Genomic DNA, 19,559 nt, shown 5'->3' with positions numbered 1-19,559 from the left:
ATGGAACATTCCACCAACTTACCAGTTCCCAGAAAACGTATGTTGAACTATATAAGTTTGTGAATCTGGTAAAACTCAGTAAATCTTGAGTTTGAAATCAATGTGCTTCAAATTCCAACAGTTATCACAGTAGAATACAGGATACAACAGTAGTCTCCAGCACTTCAGATATTACTGAAGCTCTTGATAAGTTTTCACATTTTAATCAGAAGCTACTGTAAATAATTCAAATTATGCCAAAAAATGCTTGTCACTTTTCAGATTCCACTAGTATTCCCAAACCATTACTGTATGGATTTGATCCAAAACTCATTCACTTCCATGGGAGGCTTTCATTGAGTTCAGTGAGCTTTGGATGAGCATTTATATACCTGAAGGAAGTTAGTTAGTTATTCATGGTGGGCAAATGGCACTATTTGAACTATTTAGTATAAATTCTATATTTCCTGACAGAATTTTTTAATATTAATACACTGTGTGCTCCCTTTTGCTTTCTGACTTCAAGTCCAGAAGTCTTGTATGAAAAATAGCATAATAAATAATATCAGCTAGCTCTTATATAGTGCTTTTCAGCAGTAGATCTCAAAGCAATTAAAGGAGGCCAGTGTCATAATTCCAATTCTCAGATGGGGAAACTGAGGCACACAGCAGGAAAGTGGCTTGCTCAAGGTCACCCAAGAGGCCACCAACAGAACCAGGAACAGAACCCACATCTCCTGAGTCCCAATCCAGGGCTCCACTAGGGAATATGGCCTTCGACTTTTAAACTTTCACTTTTAAATCAAATTAGTATGTAAATACCATTGAATTAGTGCTTTTTAAAGCTGTGCCTTTCAAAAATAGATTTGCTGTAAAACCACTTATTCGGTTTTTTTGTTGCCCAAACATTGCAGGTAGTGACAGAAACTTAGTAATTGAAATTCGAGTTATTCTATCATCCAACAATTTACTGTAAGAGTAAACACAGTTTCACATCAGACAGACAAGCTCTACTATATGTTGTTGTTGGGGTGGGGGGAAATGGAGTATATAATTTTTTCTTACCCAGAAAAATCAGCAGAATACTGTCCATAATCAAAGATATAGACTCTAGTAATTTGGCACATAGTGAGGTATCCCAAAGCAAAAACAAAGCAATATCTGAAAAGGAAAAACAATTATATTTTATTTAGTTACTCCAAAAAGGCTATCAATCAATGAAAACATATTGCTCCAATGTTCCAAGTCACTTGCAGTTTGTGTTTGGACTAAAAACATTCACATTTTATCTATTATGGCAGAGCAGTTAGTTAAATAGATTCATTTTTTCATACATTTTTGGCAAGTATTACACAATTTCAAATTTTAATGCACCCAAATTCTATATATAGTACCATAATACCATTAAAAATTTGCTATCCTATGACAAACTTTGGTTCATTTTCCATAGATGTGCAAAACATATCACAGAAAGCATCTATTGTGGCAATTTATAGAGAGTGTATGTACCTTCATATACATACATGCAACCGTAATTCAAACTGCTGTTATAAAATCTGCAAGTGCTATAACAATGGAAAGAATCCAGTCAACAACATTTACCCTTTTCATCTCCCTGAAAGTTTAACAAAAAAAAAATTGATACACAAACATTCTGTTAATTCATATATTAAACTCCTACTCAGTGAGATTCCTAGATTCTACTACACGCAAAACCTGAGCACTGTACATCCACTGCAGCTGTTCTGGCAGGGATTAGAACAGGTAATTAACTTCTGTTTCAAACAAGCATATTAGTGCATTTATTGAAAAACAGTACATTTATGTCTCAAGTTAGAATTGAGATATAAGAAACCACAGATGTATAACAAACACATTTTACATAAATGTTGACACATTGCATGTGGCGGCATTAGAACCTCTTTTATAGTAGGGTTGGGGGGTGAGCTGCACAGTGATCTCCCACCTCTGTGCAGCATGCCCTGTGCTCCCCAATGCCATGCTGGAGTCTCCACATTTATTTGACAAATAAAATTTGCAGAATTTTTCAGAATTTTAAAATATTGTGCTCAGAATTTTTATTTTATTGGTGCAGAATTTTAATTTTTTTGGTGCAGAATGCCCTCAGGAGGACCACCAACAGCTTACAATCTTAAGCCTTGATCCTTCAAACACTTAAGCATATATTTCACTGCCATGAGTAGTCCCATTGTTACAGTCACAGGAGTAAAGTTAAGCATGCACATAAACGTTTGCAAGATCAGGGCTGTAGGTCGTGACACAGGTTCTTGATAGACATAGGGGTCTAACTGAAATCAAAATCACACACAGCATAACCAGGAAATTCAAAACAGAAGGGAGAGAATAGAAGAAATAGGGCAGCGATTAGATATTAGAGTAATGGACATTATAGTAAATCCTTAGATAGAATGTACACAGATTACACATAATAGGTAACAAGGAAAAAATGGGTTAAAAAAATTACATAATGCACTCTGTAAACTTAAAGTTCACACTCTTGTCTGAAAATATTATCCACTATTGTTACAACACCTAAGGTTACAACCTACAAGAAAAGACAAAAATATTGTGCTGCAAGACTGAGGGGTGGGGGTGGGGATTAAAGAGAAAACACAATTTTTTTTTTAAAGACGCAATAAAAATCAGGGGAACACATAGTACTTGAAACGCTTAACCAATATTTTAAAGTGACAAGATTTCAAGTTAATAGATTAGATTAACTAAAGGGACTCTATCATTTTAGGTACCCTAACACCTTACAATTCAACGAAAAATGTTGAATTATTTGTATATATAGTTAAATTATGTTATGATCACAAACAGGATAAATTAAATAATTCAGCATTTTTTCTTTGAATTGTAAACTGTTACATACCTAAGCTGATATAGAAATTGTGTATTTTATGGGTTGTTTCTATTAGTAAAGTTGGAGACAACATGACATAGAGCAACTAAGATGGAGTGGGCAAACTTTTTGGCCTGAGGGCCACATCTGGGTATGGAAATTGTATGGCAGGCCATGAATGCACACAAAATTGCAGGTTAGGGTACAGGAGGGGGTGAGGGCTCCGTCTGGGGGTGCGGGCTCTGGGGTGAGGCCAGAAATGAGGAGTTCAGGGTGCAGGGAGGGCTTTGGGCTGGGGCATGGGGGGTTGGAGGGGTGAGGGCTCTGGCTGGGAGTGCGGGGTCTGGGGATGAGGGGTTTGGTGTGCAGGAGGATGCTCCAGGCTGAGACGGAGGGTTTCAGAGGACAGGAGGGGGATCAGGGCTGGGGAAGGGGGTTGGGGCGTGGGAGGAGGTCAGGGGTGCAGGCTCTGGGCGGTGCTTACCTGAAGCAGCTCCCGGAAGCAATGGCATGTCCCTCCTCCAACTCCTATGCGGAGGCACGGCCAGGTGGCTCTGTGCACTGCCCTGTCCCCACAGCTCCCAGAAGCAGTGGCATGTCCCCTCTCCAGCTCCTCCACAGAGGCGCGGCGCTGGCCAGGTGGCTCTGCACACTGCCCCATCCACAGGGGCTGCCCCTGCAGCTCCCACTGGCCACGGTTCCCAGCCAATGGGAGCTGTGGGGTCAGCGTTTGGGGCAGGGGCAGCATGCAAAGCCCCCTGGCTGCCCCTAAGTGTAGGAGCTGGAGGGGGGACATGTCGCTGCTTCCGGGAGCCGCATGGCGCCACAGCATGCACGGAGCGGGGCAAGCCCCCCGACCCTGCTCCCTGGCTGGAGCACCGGAGCATGGCAAACCCCAGACCCCACTCCCCAGCGGGAGCTCAAGGGCCAGATTAAAAGGTCTGATGGGCTGGATCCACGGGCCACAGGGCCACAGTTTGCCCACCCCTGAACTAAGATAATAAATGGTATGAAGAGACCAATTAATTGACTTAAAACAAATAGGTAGCGACATGACAAAGTATTTAAACCATATAGAGATTTTTATAAAATTAAGCACTATCTAGTATTTAAGGTTGGCTGCATATACCAAAATTTAAACATATGTCAAGTAGTTAGAGGAATTACATTGTAGCCAATGATTTTAGTTTATCCATTTATTGTGTGATATTATGATTAATCAATATGTTATGCCATATATATTCATTGTATGTTAATTAGAGTTGATTTATAGGATTACAAAAGAATAAGACTGATCGGTATTTAGAGGAATTATGTAGTAGACATGAGTAAGAGAAGCTGAAATACAAGAAACCATGGGCTGAGGTCTGTAAGACTTTGGCTTAGCTATTTTAGACCTTGGAGACATGAAATGTTGGCATAAATTAATGACCGAGAAATAACCCGAAAAATTATGGGAAAAGAAGTACCAACTGGTAATATCGTGAAAGTGTAGCTGGGAAAGTTAAATTATAAAATGCTGCAACAACAAATATTGTCTCTAACATGTACCTTAACAGTAAGATAAAGGTGGTCCGTCAACGAGAACCTACACAGCCTATAGAATTTGGTGTCACTTGTGTTTCTAAGGGACACAGACCAATATGAAAGAGTGGCTTGACACTTCCATGTATATGTGCAGAATGTAGGTATAGACAGACTCACAGTATAAAAAAGGTGCCCAGAGCAGGAAAATTGAGCTTCCTATGGGAAACTCCAGTAGGAACCACTCCCATATTGATGATCAATCCATGAGAGGGCCAATAGACTCTAACACCATCTAGGAGGATGTGAATATGTCTGTAGGTATAACTGGTACATTGTACTTATCTTTAGGAAATGTATATGCTGTGACATTTACAACTTTGTTGGTAACTTTAATAAAACTACTAAAGATAAATGCTCTTGTAATTGTATGTTATTTGCCTATGGTTTCATGTGTTCCTATGGGCTCTAGATCTAGAACAGAGATAACTTTGTTGAACTTGAGACTGTAGCTGCCAGAGCAGAATCCACTGGAGTATAATTAACATTAAATAGAATAAAAGGCTACAATATGTAAAAATAAAATTATTTGGCAGAGAGTAACACTTAATAGCATCAATAAGGGAAGACTTTTGCCTATACTCTTTCCTGGATGCTTTAAGAGAAATCACCAAAAAAACTGATAGTTCTTATGTAGTTCATTATCACCTATCCCTTCATTTCTCTCTCTTTAAGGTCATTCCTCAAAACATAATTAATAAAGAAAAATTGTTAATTTCAAGGAGGTAAAGTTACTAACTTTATCTCCCACTTTCTAATCAGCAATAGAACATCTTAGTTACTGTACAACTCTTAAATATGTAAAGGTTTGGAAATTCTTAATTTAAGTTTGTCAGGAAATATTATGATCTTATGGTTAGTTTGTAAGTTTTGTAGTAAGCCAATTGTTATAAGTGGAAAAGAATAGAGCAACATTTCCCCCCAGCAAAGAGGTCATCACATGCTCCCCTGCAGAATGTGCATGAAGACAAGCCTGCAAGTGTTCTTCAAATGAAGGCTTGTCTGTATGCAACGAAGTCACCAAAACCATCCAAGATTATTCAACCTCCTGGTCAAAGACAGATGGAAATAAGAACTGCCGGTCATCACATTACCTGAGCATTCATGAGTGGTCATGAATCTCACTAACAAAGCTTGGTGTAACCCCTCCTTCAATGATCGATATAATCACAATATTACACACTCTAGATGCTACCCACCCGAAAGCAGTCACTCCAGTCTCAACATGCCAACCAAACCCTGGTAAGGCAAATAAACGACACCATCCAGATACAAGGAAACAAAAGAAATGGAATTTTAAATATTGATGTCACTTCAGCCCTGAGAGCATGTAAGCAACTGTCCAACACCACATTTTCAGATCCCACAGAAAGGAAAAATCTGAGAAACTGTTGTGAAACGCCTTTGCAGCCTGTCAGGGTCCACAAGCAGCTCAACAAAACCTCACAGTCAATGGTACAGAAGTCATCTCAGAGATTTGGGGAGGATGAGCATACACACTTGATCTCTTGGCAACACCAAGTCATTGATCAACCACCAGTGAAATTATTGCAATCTCCATGTCTAGAACAGGTGCCTGATTAAAAGGGTCAAGTAAATTACAAGACACCAGATGGCACTGCTTTGCCACAACTTAGCTCAATCATCTTCTTCTAAAAAGCAGGTTAGAATGTTCATTGCCTAGGCTGTCAATGTCTAGAAATAGATTCTAAAACAGATGCCTTCCTGGCTCAATGACCTCAAGGAAGATACTAATCTCTATCGAAGCTGGTCTCAACATTCCTCGCTCCCATCCCTCTTGATTTCACCAGCCACAAGGGGCAGAGTTTCATCTCACAGCTTTGTTGTATTAGAGACAAGATGGATGAGATAATATATTTTATTGGACCAACTTCAGTTGGTGAGAGAGACAAGCGACCACTCTATATCTGAATCATAGAATATTAGGGTTGGAAGAGACCCCAGGAGGTCATCTAGTCCAACCCCCTGCTCAGAGCAAGACCAACCCCAACTATATAATCTCAGCCAGGGCTTTGTCTATCAGTCCTCATCCTCAAAGGAAACCTGCAGAACACTTTCAAAAGACGAGCCTGGACACTTAAATTTATAATTCTGCTAGACACTAAAAATCATTAACTGAACAGAGACACTGGATTTATGGCTTACTGAAACAATCTGTAACCCACTAACCCCCTTTTTTTGTCCTGTGACTGGAGAGGTGTTAACAGGCCAGTCTATCTTGAATATGTGCTAAGTACTTATGCTAAACAATCTGTTCCACCTTGGAGTTAGCTGTGATGCTCAGAATACCTTTCCCAGACCTGAAGCAGAGCTGTGTGTAAGTGCAAAAGCTTGTCTCTCTCACCAACAGAAGTTGGTCCAATAAAAAATATTACCTCACCTCACCCACCTTGTTGCACCAATATCCTGAGGCTGACACGGCTACAACTACACTGCATACAACTCTCTTGTATGAAACTCCTATATTAAAACAGATAACTACACGTTCCACCATTTCCCAGTTTCATGCTAACAGAGCACAGTATTCTTAGTTTTGATGTACCAGAACAATCTGCTCAGGCAAGAAAAGTATTTTTGGCTAACCAACTGGACACATGCTAACCATCATAACCTGGGTGATAACATTTCTTGTGCAAATATCTGTATGCATTTTAAAATCTTAAATGACACCTATTGGTAATTAGACTGTAGGAGTATAGCAAAATAATGTCTAAATTTTGTAAACAATGGTCTAAAACAAAACTTATCTTCATACATATAGTACTGATCTTGCCTCAATATTGTTTATGTTACCTGAAAACTCAGTACAGTAACTCCTCACTTAACATTGTAGTTATGTTCCTGAAAAATGCAACTTTAAGTGAAACGATGTTAAGCAAATCCAATTTCCCCATAAGAATTAATGTAAATGGGGAGTTATGTTCCAGGGAAATATATATATATATATATACACACACACACACAGAATATAAATTTTAAACAAACAATTTAATACTGTACACAGCAATGAGGATTGTGAAGCTTGGTTGAGATAGTGGAGTCAGAGGGTGGGATATTTCCCAGGGAATGCCTTGCTGCTAAATGATGAAAAAGCATTTGGCTGAGCCCTCAATTAAAATTGTTGTTATTGCATGTTATCGCAATTAACATTGTTGTTAATGTACCCTCACACTCTACAAGGCAGAACAAATGGAGGGAGGAGACAATAAATGCATGGCAGTGGCTGCAAACATTCCCTGCGGACACTGAAAGTGATGATGAACCCATGCTATCCCAGTGGAACGCACTACTCCCTCCGCTTTCCAAAGTGCCGGGGAGGTGCATGTGTGTGTGTGTGAGACACACAGTGTGTGTGTATGTGTGTGTGTCTGAGAGAGAGAGCGGGGCACATTGCCCCTTTACATATGCTGATCCCACTCTAAGTACACTGCCTTTTTAAGTAGATCAGAAAGTTGAGACAGCAGCTGCTGCCAGCAAGCTCCCTCCATCCTGAGTCCTGTCGTGTGTTCCCCCCGCCCCCTGCTCTGTGGAGATGGGGTACAGAAGTGGGGGGGCAGGAACGGGGGGAAAGGGGGAAAGACCCAGGTATCAGCACTCCCCTCTCCCCCACCCCCTGCACAGCAATTCCTGGGAGCAGCTCCAAGGCAAAGGGCGGGAGCAGCTCCAAGGCAGGGGGCGGGAGCAGCACAAGGCTGTGGGGGAGGGACACCTGAACTGCCCGGCAATTGATAGCCAGCTGGGCGGCTACCACACAGGGAACTTAGGGGAGCAGATGGGGGGCTGCCAGCCTACCCTGGTTCCAAGCCCCCACCAGCTAGCTCCAACGGGCTGCTCTACCTGCAAGCAGTGGACAAAGCAGGCGGCTACCAAACAATGCTATAAGGGAGCATTGCTCAACTTTAAACAAGCATGTTCCCCAATAGATCAGCGACGTAACAACAAAACAGTGTTAACCAGCAGGACGTTAAGTGAGGAGTTACTGTACGTACCTATTTTCCCCACTAAATTACTGAGTAATTCTAAACTGTACATTAATCGGAAAATAGTTCAAAACACAGGCGCAAGCTTCTAATTTTCCCTGGGGGTGCTCAACCCCTGCTCCACCCCAGGCCCCGCCCCCTTCCCCCAAGCCTCCACCCTGCCCACCTCTTCCTGCCCCACCCCTCCCTTCCTGCAAGGCCGCACCCACTCCGCCTCCTCTCGCCCCTGCTCCGCCCCACCTCTTCCCTGCCTCTTTCCTCCCCTTACTCCAAGCATGCCCCATCCCTGCTCCTCCCCCTCCCTTGCAACACCTCCTGCACACTGCTCCTCCCCCACCCTCCCAACCCTCCTGAATGCTGCTGTTTTTAGACCCTGCTTTCAAATTCACTTGGCTGGAGGGAAAATGTCATATGGCTCACATTTTTTCTCTGCAGTTCATAGTTGAATTTTGTCATAGTTTAATTAAACTTCATGTAGTTCAGCTCTAAAAAATTCTACTCTCCTAATGCAAGGAGTAATTTTGATAGGTGACGAAAATATTTTAATCAGTTATGACAAAGGGTGGATAAGGGGACTTTGTGCTGAAGATGGTAAATTTCTGGACATATCTAAAGAGTTAATTTAGTTGTTGGAGTGTGTGAAAAACATTTCTGATACTGGCTTTTAACTTGTTAAAATAAAGCTGCTCTAAAATGGTCTTGCATAAGAATTCAAACAAACCATCAGAAAGTTGCATCAAAGTATCTGATCACTGTCCATGAGGAAGTGGCCCAAACTCTAGTGAGCTCGTTAAAACTGCACTGAGAGAAACATGGTGATAGTCTTGAACTTTCTGGTTAAATGAAAATTGGCTCAATAATGAAGGACGTGATGTCACTTAGTTGAGGCCGAACAGATCACTCTGAAGATGAAAAGTGCTGTATAAGTACCTAGCAGCATTATCTTTTTTAGTAGTTAAAATCTTTTTTTTTTTAAACCATAGGCACTGACTCCATGGGTGCTCTAGGGCTGGAGAACCCACGGAAAAAAATTAGCTGGTGCTCAGCACCCACCGACAGCCAAGCTCCCTTCCCTCCCCCCACTCCCATGCACCTACAGCCCCTGCCGATCAACTCCTTCCGCTCCCTCCCAGCACCGGAACACCTGGTTGAAAAGGGACCCTCCCCAGCCTGGTGAAAATGAGCAAGTGAATGAGGGTGGGGGACAGCGAGTGACGGAGGGAGGGAGGATGGAGTGAGTGGGGCAGAGCGTCAAAGAAGTGGCAGGGCAACAGTGTTCGGTTTTGTGCGATTAGAAAGTTGGCAACCCTACTCAGAACTGAAATTACCTTCTCATCTATAACTGCTAAACGTGGGCTACCAGAAGGTAAAGTCAATATTTATTTTACAGATAAATTTCAAGAAAAAACTGGCATGTGACTACTTATTCAACAATTCTACAAATTAAATCTTTTATAACAAACAGTTAAGAGGCATATTAATTTGGAATATATCTGGGCAAACACATCTAGGATTATTTCACAAAACTTTTTTGTCAAGATAACCTGGTTTTATCTGTCAACTGAGTGCATCTACATATATTAGTCAATCTAGTCCGGGTGAAGTTCCAATCATACAGCACAGTAAAGCAAAGATAGGATTGACATGTGCAACAGTATATTTAAATAGAAGGTACTGTATATCAGCAGGGACATTAATAATTTAAGAAGCTGTGATATATATTTTATTAATTCTCCTATAAATTTGCTGTTATTTTTGTACTAGTCTCTCATATTAGGTTTTAGTACCTTCTAAAGTTTGTATTTCCCAAAGCCAGGTTATCAAGTCAATACACCATCCAAAGTTTTTAAATTGCATTATTACAAGTTTTTTAAAAGCATAAACTTTGGACAATCTGTAACCCTCAGCAATATTCCACTACACATTAGTTGATGATCAAGGCAACTAATTTTACAGGGACTAGAAAAGAAACTAAGACTTCTTTTCTCACTGCTACACATACGTATTGCACTATGATATCATTGCTGGTTAATAATTCATTTGCCAAGTTACATTGGTTGAAAAAATATCTTTGAGTTTTTGATCTACAGACTTTTCCACAAAAAAGCTCCAATCATCCAAGCTTTCAAATGACATGATTTTTTCTTTTTTTCTTTCTGGCCACTTGAACAGAAATCTATGCATATTTTTCCATTCAACTTTTCCTTTCTATTGGTAAAAAGGCATATGTCACACCTCATCAGACAGAACTACATTAACACTGGTAACTCTTGTGCACCCTGGAGAATGCACGTGCATCAATGCAATGAAGAGCATATGTTAGGGTTAAAGGAGAAGTGGAAAATCCTTTAGCAAACAGAAAGGAATGAAGAATGTTTGATATTTTTAACAACAAATATTTTCAGTGAAATCCTAGCCCAACTGAAGTAAATAGTTTTGCCATGGACTTTAACGGGACCAGATTTTCACTCACCCTTTGTTATTTGTAATTTTTCTTTCATGGATCAGACAGTTTTGAAATTAATTTTATAATATATGTTATATAAAATAAAGTCAAAATCAGAAAATGTTTTGATATTAACACAATATAATGTTTCAACTGATCCCAAATGAAGGTGTTTCAAAAATTTCATTTTGCAGAAAGTTTCAATTTTTTTCCTTTTGTTTTTATTTGGAATAAAAAATTTCAAAATCACAGAATTCCCAGTAAAATGAAAAGTCCAGTTCCCACACAGTTCTAGATATATTACCTTTTTTTGAGTAGCTCTGTTTTATTAATTTTCCCTGTTCATATACCAGGCAGTGAAAAATCAATCTGTTTTAACATGGATGAAACACTGAGCCCCTGAGACAAAATATCCTGTCTGTTCAGAAGAAGGGTAAGGGGAGGTGCTGCAATATTCTGAGACTTGGGTTTCTTGGCCAATGTGGTGCTATAGAGCGTAAGCGTCTTTCTTCTTTCCTCACCATCTGAACAGCACCTGACAAGGTGAAACTGAGGGTTTCAGTTTGAGGAGGCAAGAGGAACAATATATAAGCACAATCCTCAACCATGGTTGGGACAGGAGAAGCATCCCTGGATGCATCTTTATATTCTCCCCCCCCCAGCCATGTGAAAAACACACAAATCTCGTTGCTAAGTTTTGATGCGAACAGATCTATCACCAGTTTATCCTCTCTCTCATAATGAAGAATATTCACCTATACAGATTTTACTTTGACTGTTTTATGGCCTGTTAAGGGCTGCTCTACACAGTGTGGAAATGTGCGCAATAGGGTGTGATTTCTAAATCAGACTGAAGTGTTGTGCATTAATTAGTCCATGTAGACCCTGCTGGTAGTGCTGTTTGAAACAGTACTAAGTTAAAACAATGAGGAGTCATTGTGGCTCCTTAGAGACTAACAAATTTATTTGGGCATAAACTTTCGTGGGCTATAACCCACTTCATCACATGCATGGAATGAAAAATACAGTAAGCAGGTATAAATATACAGCACATGAAAAGATACGAGTTGCCTTACCAAGTGTGGGGGTCAGTGCTAACAAGGCCAATTCAATTAGGGTGGATGTAGCCTATTCCCAACAGTTGACAAGAATGGGTGAGTATCAACAGAGGGAAAATTATTTTTTGTAGTGATCCAGCCACTCCCAGTCTTTATTAGGCCTAATTTGATGGTGTCAAGTTTGCAAATTAATTCCAGTTCTGCAGTGTTTCATTGAAGTCTGTTTTTAAAGGTTTTTTTGTTGAAGAATGGACACTTTTAAAGTCGGTTACCGAGCGATCAGGGAGATTGAAGTGTTCTCCTACTATTTTACAAATCTTGATGTCTGATTTGTGTCCATTCATTCTTTTGCATAGAGACTGTCCGGTTTGGCCAATGTACATGGCAGAGGGGCATTGCTGGTGTAGTAAGATGAGGCCCTGAAACATAAACCCTCGGTATCAGAGGCTCGGTATGAGGCCTGAACTAAAGTAAGGCTCAAGACTTTGCTAACATAAAGCAAAGTTAAACTGTGAACCAGAGGCAAGCCCTGCTCACAGAAGCTGGCAAAGAATGGGCTGGTGTTGCAAAAATACATGTACCTAAAAGGAACTGGACACTAGAGATATAAACATATGCCAGGATGATACCAGAACACTCCAATACTTGCACATTACACACAGATAACAAAGAACAGGCGGATCCATCCTAAAGACAGGGGCAAAAAGGTAATATGATGAATAGAGTTGTTTTGTTCGAACCAACATGTGCAAGGTGAGAGGCGGCACCTTACTACGTCAGGAGTGATGTGTAACTTGTCTGTACTTGTGTATAAGAATGCATCCCTGAGTGGATATCTTTGTCTGGCCTAGGGGGCAGTGGAGAATCCCACCACTGACTGAGCTGGTCCATTGTCAGGGAGCATATATGTACTAGCAGAACTGTAGACATCTGATCCGGGGAGTTAGAGACTGTGTTTTGTTTGGCAATAAGCCTGGCGGGGTGCCTTCGTACCTTAACGGAATCTGTGGTCATTGGGCGGTTTGCTCAAGATCTGCTGTGCCAGCTATCTGTGAAGAGCAGGGACAGCACACAGGGAGAACACACATGCACACAGATGACTGTTATCAACATTGAACAGAGCAAAGCACCACACTGATGACGCCTGAAAACAGCTGGCACGTGATGGTATATATCACATTGGTAGATGTGCAGGTGAACGAGCCCCTGATGGTGTAAGTTAAAACACACTAAGGAGACTTTAATGCGCAACAGAAGTGCCTACACAGACCAATTAATGTGTAACGCGTTAGTGCGCTTTACCCCACCATGTAGACAAGCTCCCAAGTCTGTAAGCTATTAATCTTGCCCTGATGGATAAAAGATGCATCTACACTCATGAAAACAGAAGACTGGCTTCTTTTTTCATTGTGGCAGATTTCAACCCAAATTTTTGTTAAAGTATGCCACAGTAGAGGTATTGCCAGGCATAAAAGAATATGCTTTGTTCTGACCAGGAAAAGGTTTTCCCTTCAAACATAACATACTGCTGCACATTTGGGAAATGGATGCGTTTTTTCCTGGATCACTTTGGGGTTCAAATGGGTACACGATCCTTCCAGGCTAGCACCAAAAAGTCAAGACCATTTACTTAATTGTACTATAGTATTGTATTGTCTTTGGAAAATGTGTGTTTGAGTAACCATCATTGGAGGACTCCAATGATTGATTCGGGGACCCAAACATTTAAAGGGGAGGGGCAAGAGCAGATTTGGTGGAAGGGACAATAAATCTCTTTAGTCCGCCCTCATAACAGGGAGAAAAATAAACACAAACCACATCCTCCTTAGTAGAGGCAACCTGGCCTTTTACTCCCCCATCCCAGGAGAGATGCTACAATGCACTTCCATACCATAAAAGCCTCTCCATAAAGCCATTTGAATATACTTCCTTCTTACTGACAAATTAGTGGGTTGTGCCTAGGAATCCCCTCCACCTATGAGGCCATGTTTACACTACAAACGTATGTCAACTCAAGTTACATTGGCATACAGCTGCCGCAGTTAGTACATCACTTGTGTGCATGTATACTTTGCTCCTTGTGTTGGCAGTGCATGTACTCACCAGGAGTGCTTGTATCAATGCAGAGTGCACTGCACCATGGGTAGGTATCCTACCGTGCAACTTGCCACCATCCAGTGCAGCATCTTTTGCGAAGTTTTTGCATGCTTGGTGGAGTTGTGCAGAGGTGACTGAGAGCATGGGGTCAATTTCCCATAATGCATTGTTCTCCATCCCATAATTCCATCTGCATCGCATACCTTTTGTGCCTTCTTTTCAAAAGCCCACAAACACGCATGTCCCTCCTTGGTGTCTGCCATCTCTGAAAGAAGAATGGAGCCTGCTCAGTTCTGCACTATTGTCATGAGCGTTGCAAGCACAGGGCGCATGATCCTGCAGTATTTTCAGAGCTGTAAGAGCAGCCATGGGGAACATGATGATTCCTTGGAGGCCAGATTGCTGTGGGACATAGAAAGTAGTAATTCAAGGTTTTTGGTGGTGTTCACAAAGCAGCTGGAGATGGTGGAGTGTCGGTTCTGGGCCCAAGAAACAAGCACTGACTGGTGGGATTCCACTGTAATGAAGGGATGACAAACAGTGGCTGCAGAATTTTTGGATGTGCAAAGCTACATTCTTGGATCTGCATGCCAAACTCACCCCAGCCTTCCAACACTAACACGAGAGCTACACTGACCGTGGAGAAGTGAGTGGCATTTGCATTGTGGAAACTTGCAACGCCAGATAGGAATGAAAACCTCTCTTGGTTGTGCCACTACTTCTTTTAGCACAAGTATAAAAGAGTAATCAAAATATGTGTCCTGCTAACTGGGGGTTCCATTCCTATAATTTCAAAGCAAACCACATACTTAGACAAGATTCCTTCCCCTGCACACGTGCTCAACGAGTAGGAATGGCAGGACTGCGGTGAAGTCGAAAACAGGTCTTGGCTCACTGTGCAGCTGGATCTCCTAGTCGTCTGTTCCCCTACTCCTACTCCTCTTCCTCATCCACCTCCTCATCCTCACTGTTCACAGCAGGGTCCTGTGACTCAGACTCCTTGGAAGAATCCACGGTGCTCTTGCAGGGGTTGGGGGGGTCTCTGCCAAGGATGGCATGCAGCTCTTTGTAAAAGCGACAGGCATGCAGCTTGGCACCAGATTGATTGTTGGCCCCTCTGGCCTTCCGGTATGCCTGCCGCAGATCCTTTGCTTTGACACAGCACTGCTGCTGGTCCCCATCATAGCTCTTCTCCTGCATCCCATGAGCAATCTGCACATAGCTGTCCATGTTTCTATACCTGGTTCAAAGTGGTGTCTGCACAGTCTCTTCTCCCCACAGGCCCAGGAGATCCAATATCTCCCATCTAGTCCAGGCAGGAGCACGTCTGGAACATGTAGCTGGCACGGTCACCTGGGCAGTTGCACTCAACCACAGAGAGCTGCTAAGTCTGCTTGCCAAGCTGGGCAATTAGGAAAGGGAATTTCAAAAATACAAGGGGCTTCTAAGGGGGAGTGGGAGGGCTTTCAGTCTATGTAGCCCTTGGGCAGCAGAGTTCACAATGATGACCAAAGCGGTCAGCATGGGCCATTGTGTGCCAGTTACCAGAGGCCAGTAATGGTTGACGTAAGTAAGGCAGCGTCTACCTAACTACGTCGACCATGACTCTACACCGCTTGGGGAGTGGGGAGTGTTATTTGCTTTATAAAAATATATATGTAAATTATGAACAACTTGTGGGATTCCTGCTCTTCCACCACTCTTCATGCATTGCTCACCTTCTTTGATTGTGCATTCTTCAGGGCAAGGACCACATCTATGTCTATGGACAGCACCTAGCAAAATGGGGCTCCAAACCCAATCAGGGCACCTGAGCTCTACCAAAGTATAATCATTGCAACTAAGTAACTTACTTTTCTTGTAGGGGGTAGGGGTGGCTACATATTTTGTGTAATGGCAGGACAACTCTACAATATTCTGCCTGAAGAATGGTGGGCATAGTTCTACAGAACTTGTATTTGAAAGTGGATTTCACATCTATGTATTAAGAGCCCCTTCTTCTGTTATATAAAGGCAACAGCATGAATCTTAATGTCTATGTATATTAAGTTATTTTACTTAAAAAGGCAGCCTCTACCACAGTGTAAGATGAAATTGCTTTGATTTTTTTAGAAAATGAGGCTGAATGGCCTCAGCATAATTTGGTCATGCCAGCACCCCGGTGCTCCACTTCAGTGCCCAAAATGCTGCTGCTTCTTCTATTGCGTGTGCCAATGCACATTTATTAGAAAACAAATTCTTGTCTCCAAGGGCAGAACTGAATATGTAGTAATATGCATACACATGAACTGTGTTAATCCTAATTATCATAACTAAATTTCATGGTTCAGATTATTAATAAAAGATATTTGAAAAATGTTTTGAGTACTTTATTTGTCACATATTTGTCTTCACCCTACCTAAAGGAGAAAACACCCTATGTGCTCAAGACAATCAGTGAGGCTAATTTGTCATTACTCACCCTAAACTGTAATGACAGTCTTCAAGCATAAATCAATACATATTCCAATAAATATTTATAATTTTGACTAACATTTTGTTTTCATGCCAGAGTCAACTAGCACCAACCAATGCTGGCTACACTTCTGGGAGACATCTTTTAAAATGCCATAAATTCTACCATGGATACAATATTGAGATGCAGCAACTGTAGCCACTGAAGCAGGAAACAAGAATTCTGGAGAGCAAAGTGAATCAGCAGCAGAGTCAAGAAAAGAACTTGTGATCTCGGGCAAATCACAAGCCTCTTTGTGTTTCAATTGATCAGTCTGTGAATTGAGGAAAATATTCATCTTCATAGGCAGTGGGTGAAGTTTCCCCTTGGGGAGGCTAACCCTCCCCCCCACTTCCATCTGAGGCCCTGCCTCTTCTGGTCAAGGCCCCACCCCAGCCCTCTGCTCTCAGCCCCATATTGCGGCCCCAGCCAGGGTGGAGGAGGGCAGCTGAGAGCAGCCTCGGCCAGGATAAGGCTTTTTCCAAGGTTCAGAACAGCAACAGAAAGAGCTTATTAATTAAAACATTACTATGTGTAAATATAACCATTATCTCTCAGATCACTTGAAACAGCATAAACAGCCATGCCTATATTAGCATAAAATTTGATCTTAGAATTTTTAAAAAATAATAATTGCAGTATTTTAGTACTTCAGCAGTACTTAAATCACCCTACACACACACACACACACAAATCTCCTATTCATTTTACAGTGTGTAGCATTTCTGAGGCATTATTCTCTATTGACTTCAGAGATTGCTTTTGAATGTCAGATGTTTTCAACTGTTCCAATGGAGGTGAAGTATCATAATGGAGAATCGGAATCTGCCATTTTGTAATTCACAAAAATCTGCTCCGAGACTGGTGTGTGAAATAATCCTAGAATTTCGAAGCATTTTGCTCACACCATATTTCTACCTACAGTATCTGCCTACCCACTTACGCAGCACCGCCAGCACCATAACAGCCAAGTGCTTTATTCTCCTTTTTCTTTAGTCACATGACATTTGAGTGGCACAAACAGAAAAATGTAGTAGTCAAACAGTTACGCAGGAACATTCTCCATTGCAAACTAGCAGAGGGTTGAGGAACACTGCACAGCTGGAGAGCAAGTCAGATATATTAGCCCTCTCCTTTTGGGACCTCAGTATATTGGTCAATGAAAAACAAAACAGAAAACACGTATTCTGCAGGAATTTAAAAACTTAACACAAAATTCATTATGTACATGCTACCTTACCTACAAAGACGACACCATGCTTGCATAAAGAAAGCATTTTAAAAAAATGTATCAAAGCTCTATCACCCCTACTGACTTGGCAAATCTGATCTGAAACTGGTATGGGGCACAATATCAAAAAGGTGTATGAGTGAAGAGTAACAAAGTTAATTTTTAAACATAATTTTGGCCCAACATGCCATAAGATCTTATATAAATACAGTGGAATAAATTCTCTGATAGCAAAACTCCACCAAAATCAAGCATTCACATTAAAAAGCCAAAATCTTTTTAACAAGTACCAGCCTGTAGGACTAAAGTCAAAGCGAGCTGATACTTTTCCTTCACCTGCTCCTCACTGTGCTCTGGCCACACACCCACGTTCACACCCAGACACATTCCACTTATCACAGCTGTTGCCTTTTTCTGACTCAGGCTGGGATTCTCTCTCCTGCTGCTTGAATAGGAATCCCAGCTGACTCCACTCCTGAATTCTAGAACTACCCACACTCTTCCCTCTACACAGATACACAGCAGCCCTTCTGGGACAGAGGGAGACTGCTGCTGTAATGTTAGGAGTGAGGGGGAAGATTTACCAAAAGCCAGGGATGAAGTCAGCTGGAATTCAACTTCAGGCAACAGGAGAGACATTTTTCGCATGTGTGGAGGAGGGCAGCAGCTGTGAAATGTATGGAATTTGACCTGCTGAGGTTGAGTGGGTTTGTGGTCAGAAAAGTGCATTGAGGGAAGTGAAAAGATTAAAAGACATCCTACATACTGCAGAATGGATGTTACAAGATGGAAGATCAGAGCTACTTACAGTAACAAAGTCTGAAACATCCACATGCACCACTTAGCTCCTCTGTTATTTATGAATGTTAAATGATGTATTCTTTTAATACATACCTATCTGTACCATTTGTGTTAACACAGTTGCATTTTCCTTTAAACTGAGTATTTGCAGAGACAAAATATTCTCTATTCAAGGGAGATGTCTGTGACATAGGAATATCAATCTATGCTGGGCAAGTATGGAGTCACACTTAGTCGTAGGAAGTGAGCGGTCTCAGCTTCTTAGCCAGGGATTCCAATGAGAGGGAAGAAAACAGTCAGTGACTCCATCCTGCAAGCTGGTCTTAAACGACACTACCAGTCCCTGACAGAACAAGTCTCATTTTGAGGATCCCCCTTCCTATATCATAACATTTTTTTTTCTGAGACAGAAGAAAAAGCATCATTTGGCTAAGTGCCCAGGTTTGAAAGATTCCATACAGGGACTGGTGAGGATCAGAGAGGAATAACTCTATGGTGAGCCTCTGACAACATTGGCCAAACTGGACAGTCTCTACATAAAAGAATAAATGGACACAAATCAGATGTCAAGAATTATAACATTCATAAACCAGTCGGAGAACACTTCAATCTCTCTGATCACGCAATTACAGACATGAAGGTCGCTATCTTACAACAAAAAAACTTCAAATCCAGACTCCAGCGAGAAACTGCTGAATTGGAATTCATTTGCAAATTGGATACTATTAACTCAGGCTTAAATAGAGACTGGGAGTGGCTAAGTCATTATGCAAGGTAGCCTATTTCCCCTTGTTTTTTCCTACCTCCTCTCCCCGCCCCAGACGTTCTGGTTAAACTTGGATTTCTGCTGGAAATGGCCCACCTTGATAATCATACACATTGTAAGGAGAGTGGTCAGTTTGGATGAGCTATTACCAGCAGGAGAGTGAGTTTGTGTGTGTATGCGGGTGGGGGGGTGAAAAAACCTGGATTTGTGCTGGAAATGGCCCACCTTGATTTTCA

The 19,559-nt window shown here is 41.6% G+C and overlaps 1 protein-coding gene across 7 annotated transcripts in view; it reads right to left on the bottom strand.

Moving 5' to 3' along the window:
• MBOAT2 (membrane bound glycerophospholipid O-acyltransferase 2) overlaps nt 1-19,559 on the bottom strand; it is a 217,642-nt gene that overhangs the window by 85,249 nt on the left and 112,834 nt on the right. For 5 of the 7 annotated variants that reach the window (XR_012157926.1, XM_073336059.1, XM_073336062.1 and 2 more), the window contains one exon: nt 1,045-1,140. The exons of the other annotated variants lie outside the window; for them this stretch is intronic. Coding sequence is in view for 4 of the 5 variants with exons in the window: in XM_073336059.1 (XP_073192160.1) it covers nt 1,045-1,140 (96 nt within the window). In the remaining variant the exon portion in view is untranslated. The remainder of the gene's footprint in view (nt 1-1,044; nt 1,141-19,559) is intronic. 7 annotated transcript variants of the gene reach the window in all.

Source organism: Lepidochelys kempii, chromosome 3 (genome assembly GCF_965140265.1).
Source record: "Lepidochelys kempii isolate rLepKem1 chromosome 3, rLepKem1.hap2, whole genome shotgun sequence".
In the NCBI taxonomy this organism is placed as follows: Eukaryota; Metazoa; Chordata; order Testudines; family Cheloniidae; genus Lepidochelys; species Lepidochelys kempii.
Note: the sequence above shows the minus strand (reverse complement) of the source record. Positions and strands in the feature narration are given on the sequence as shown.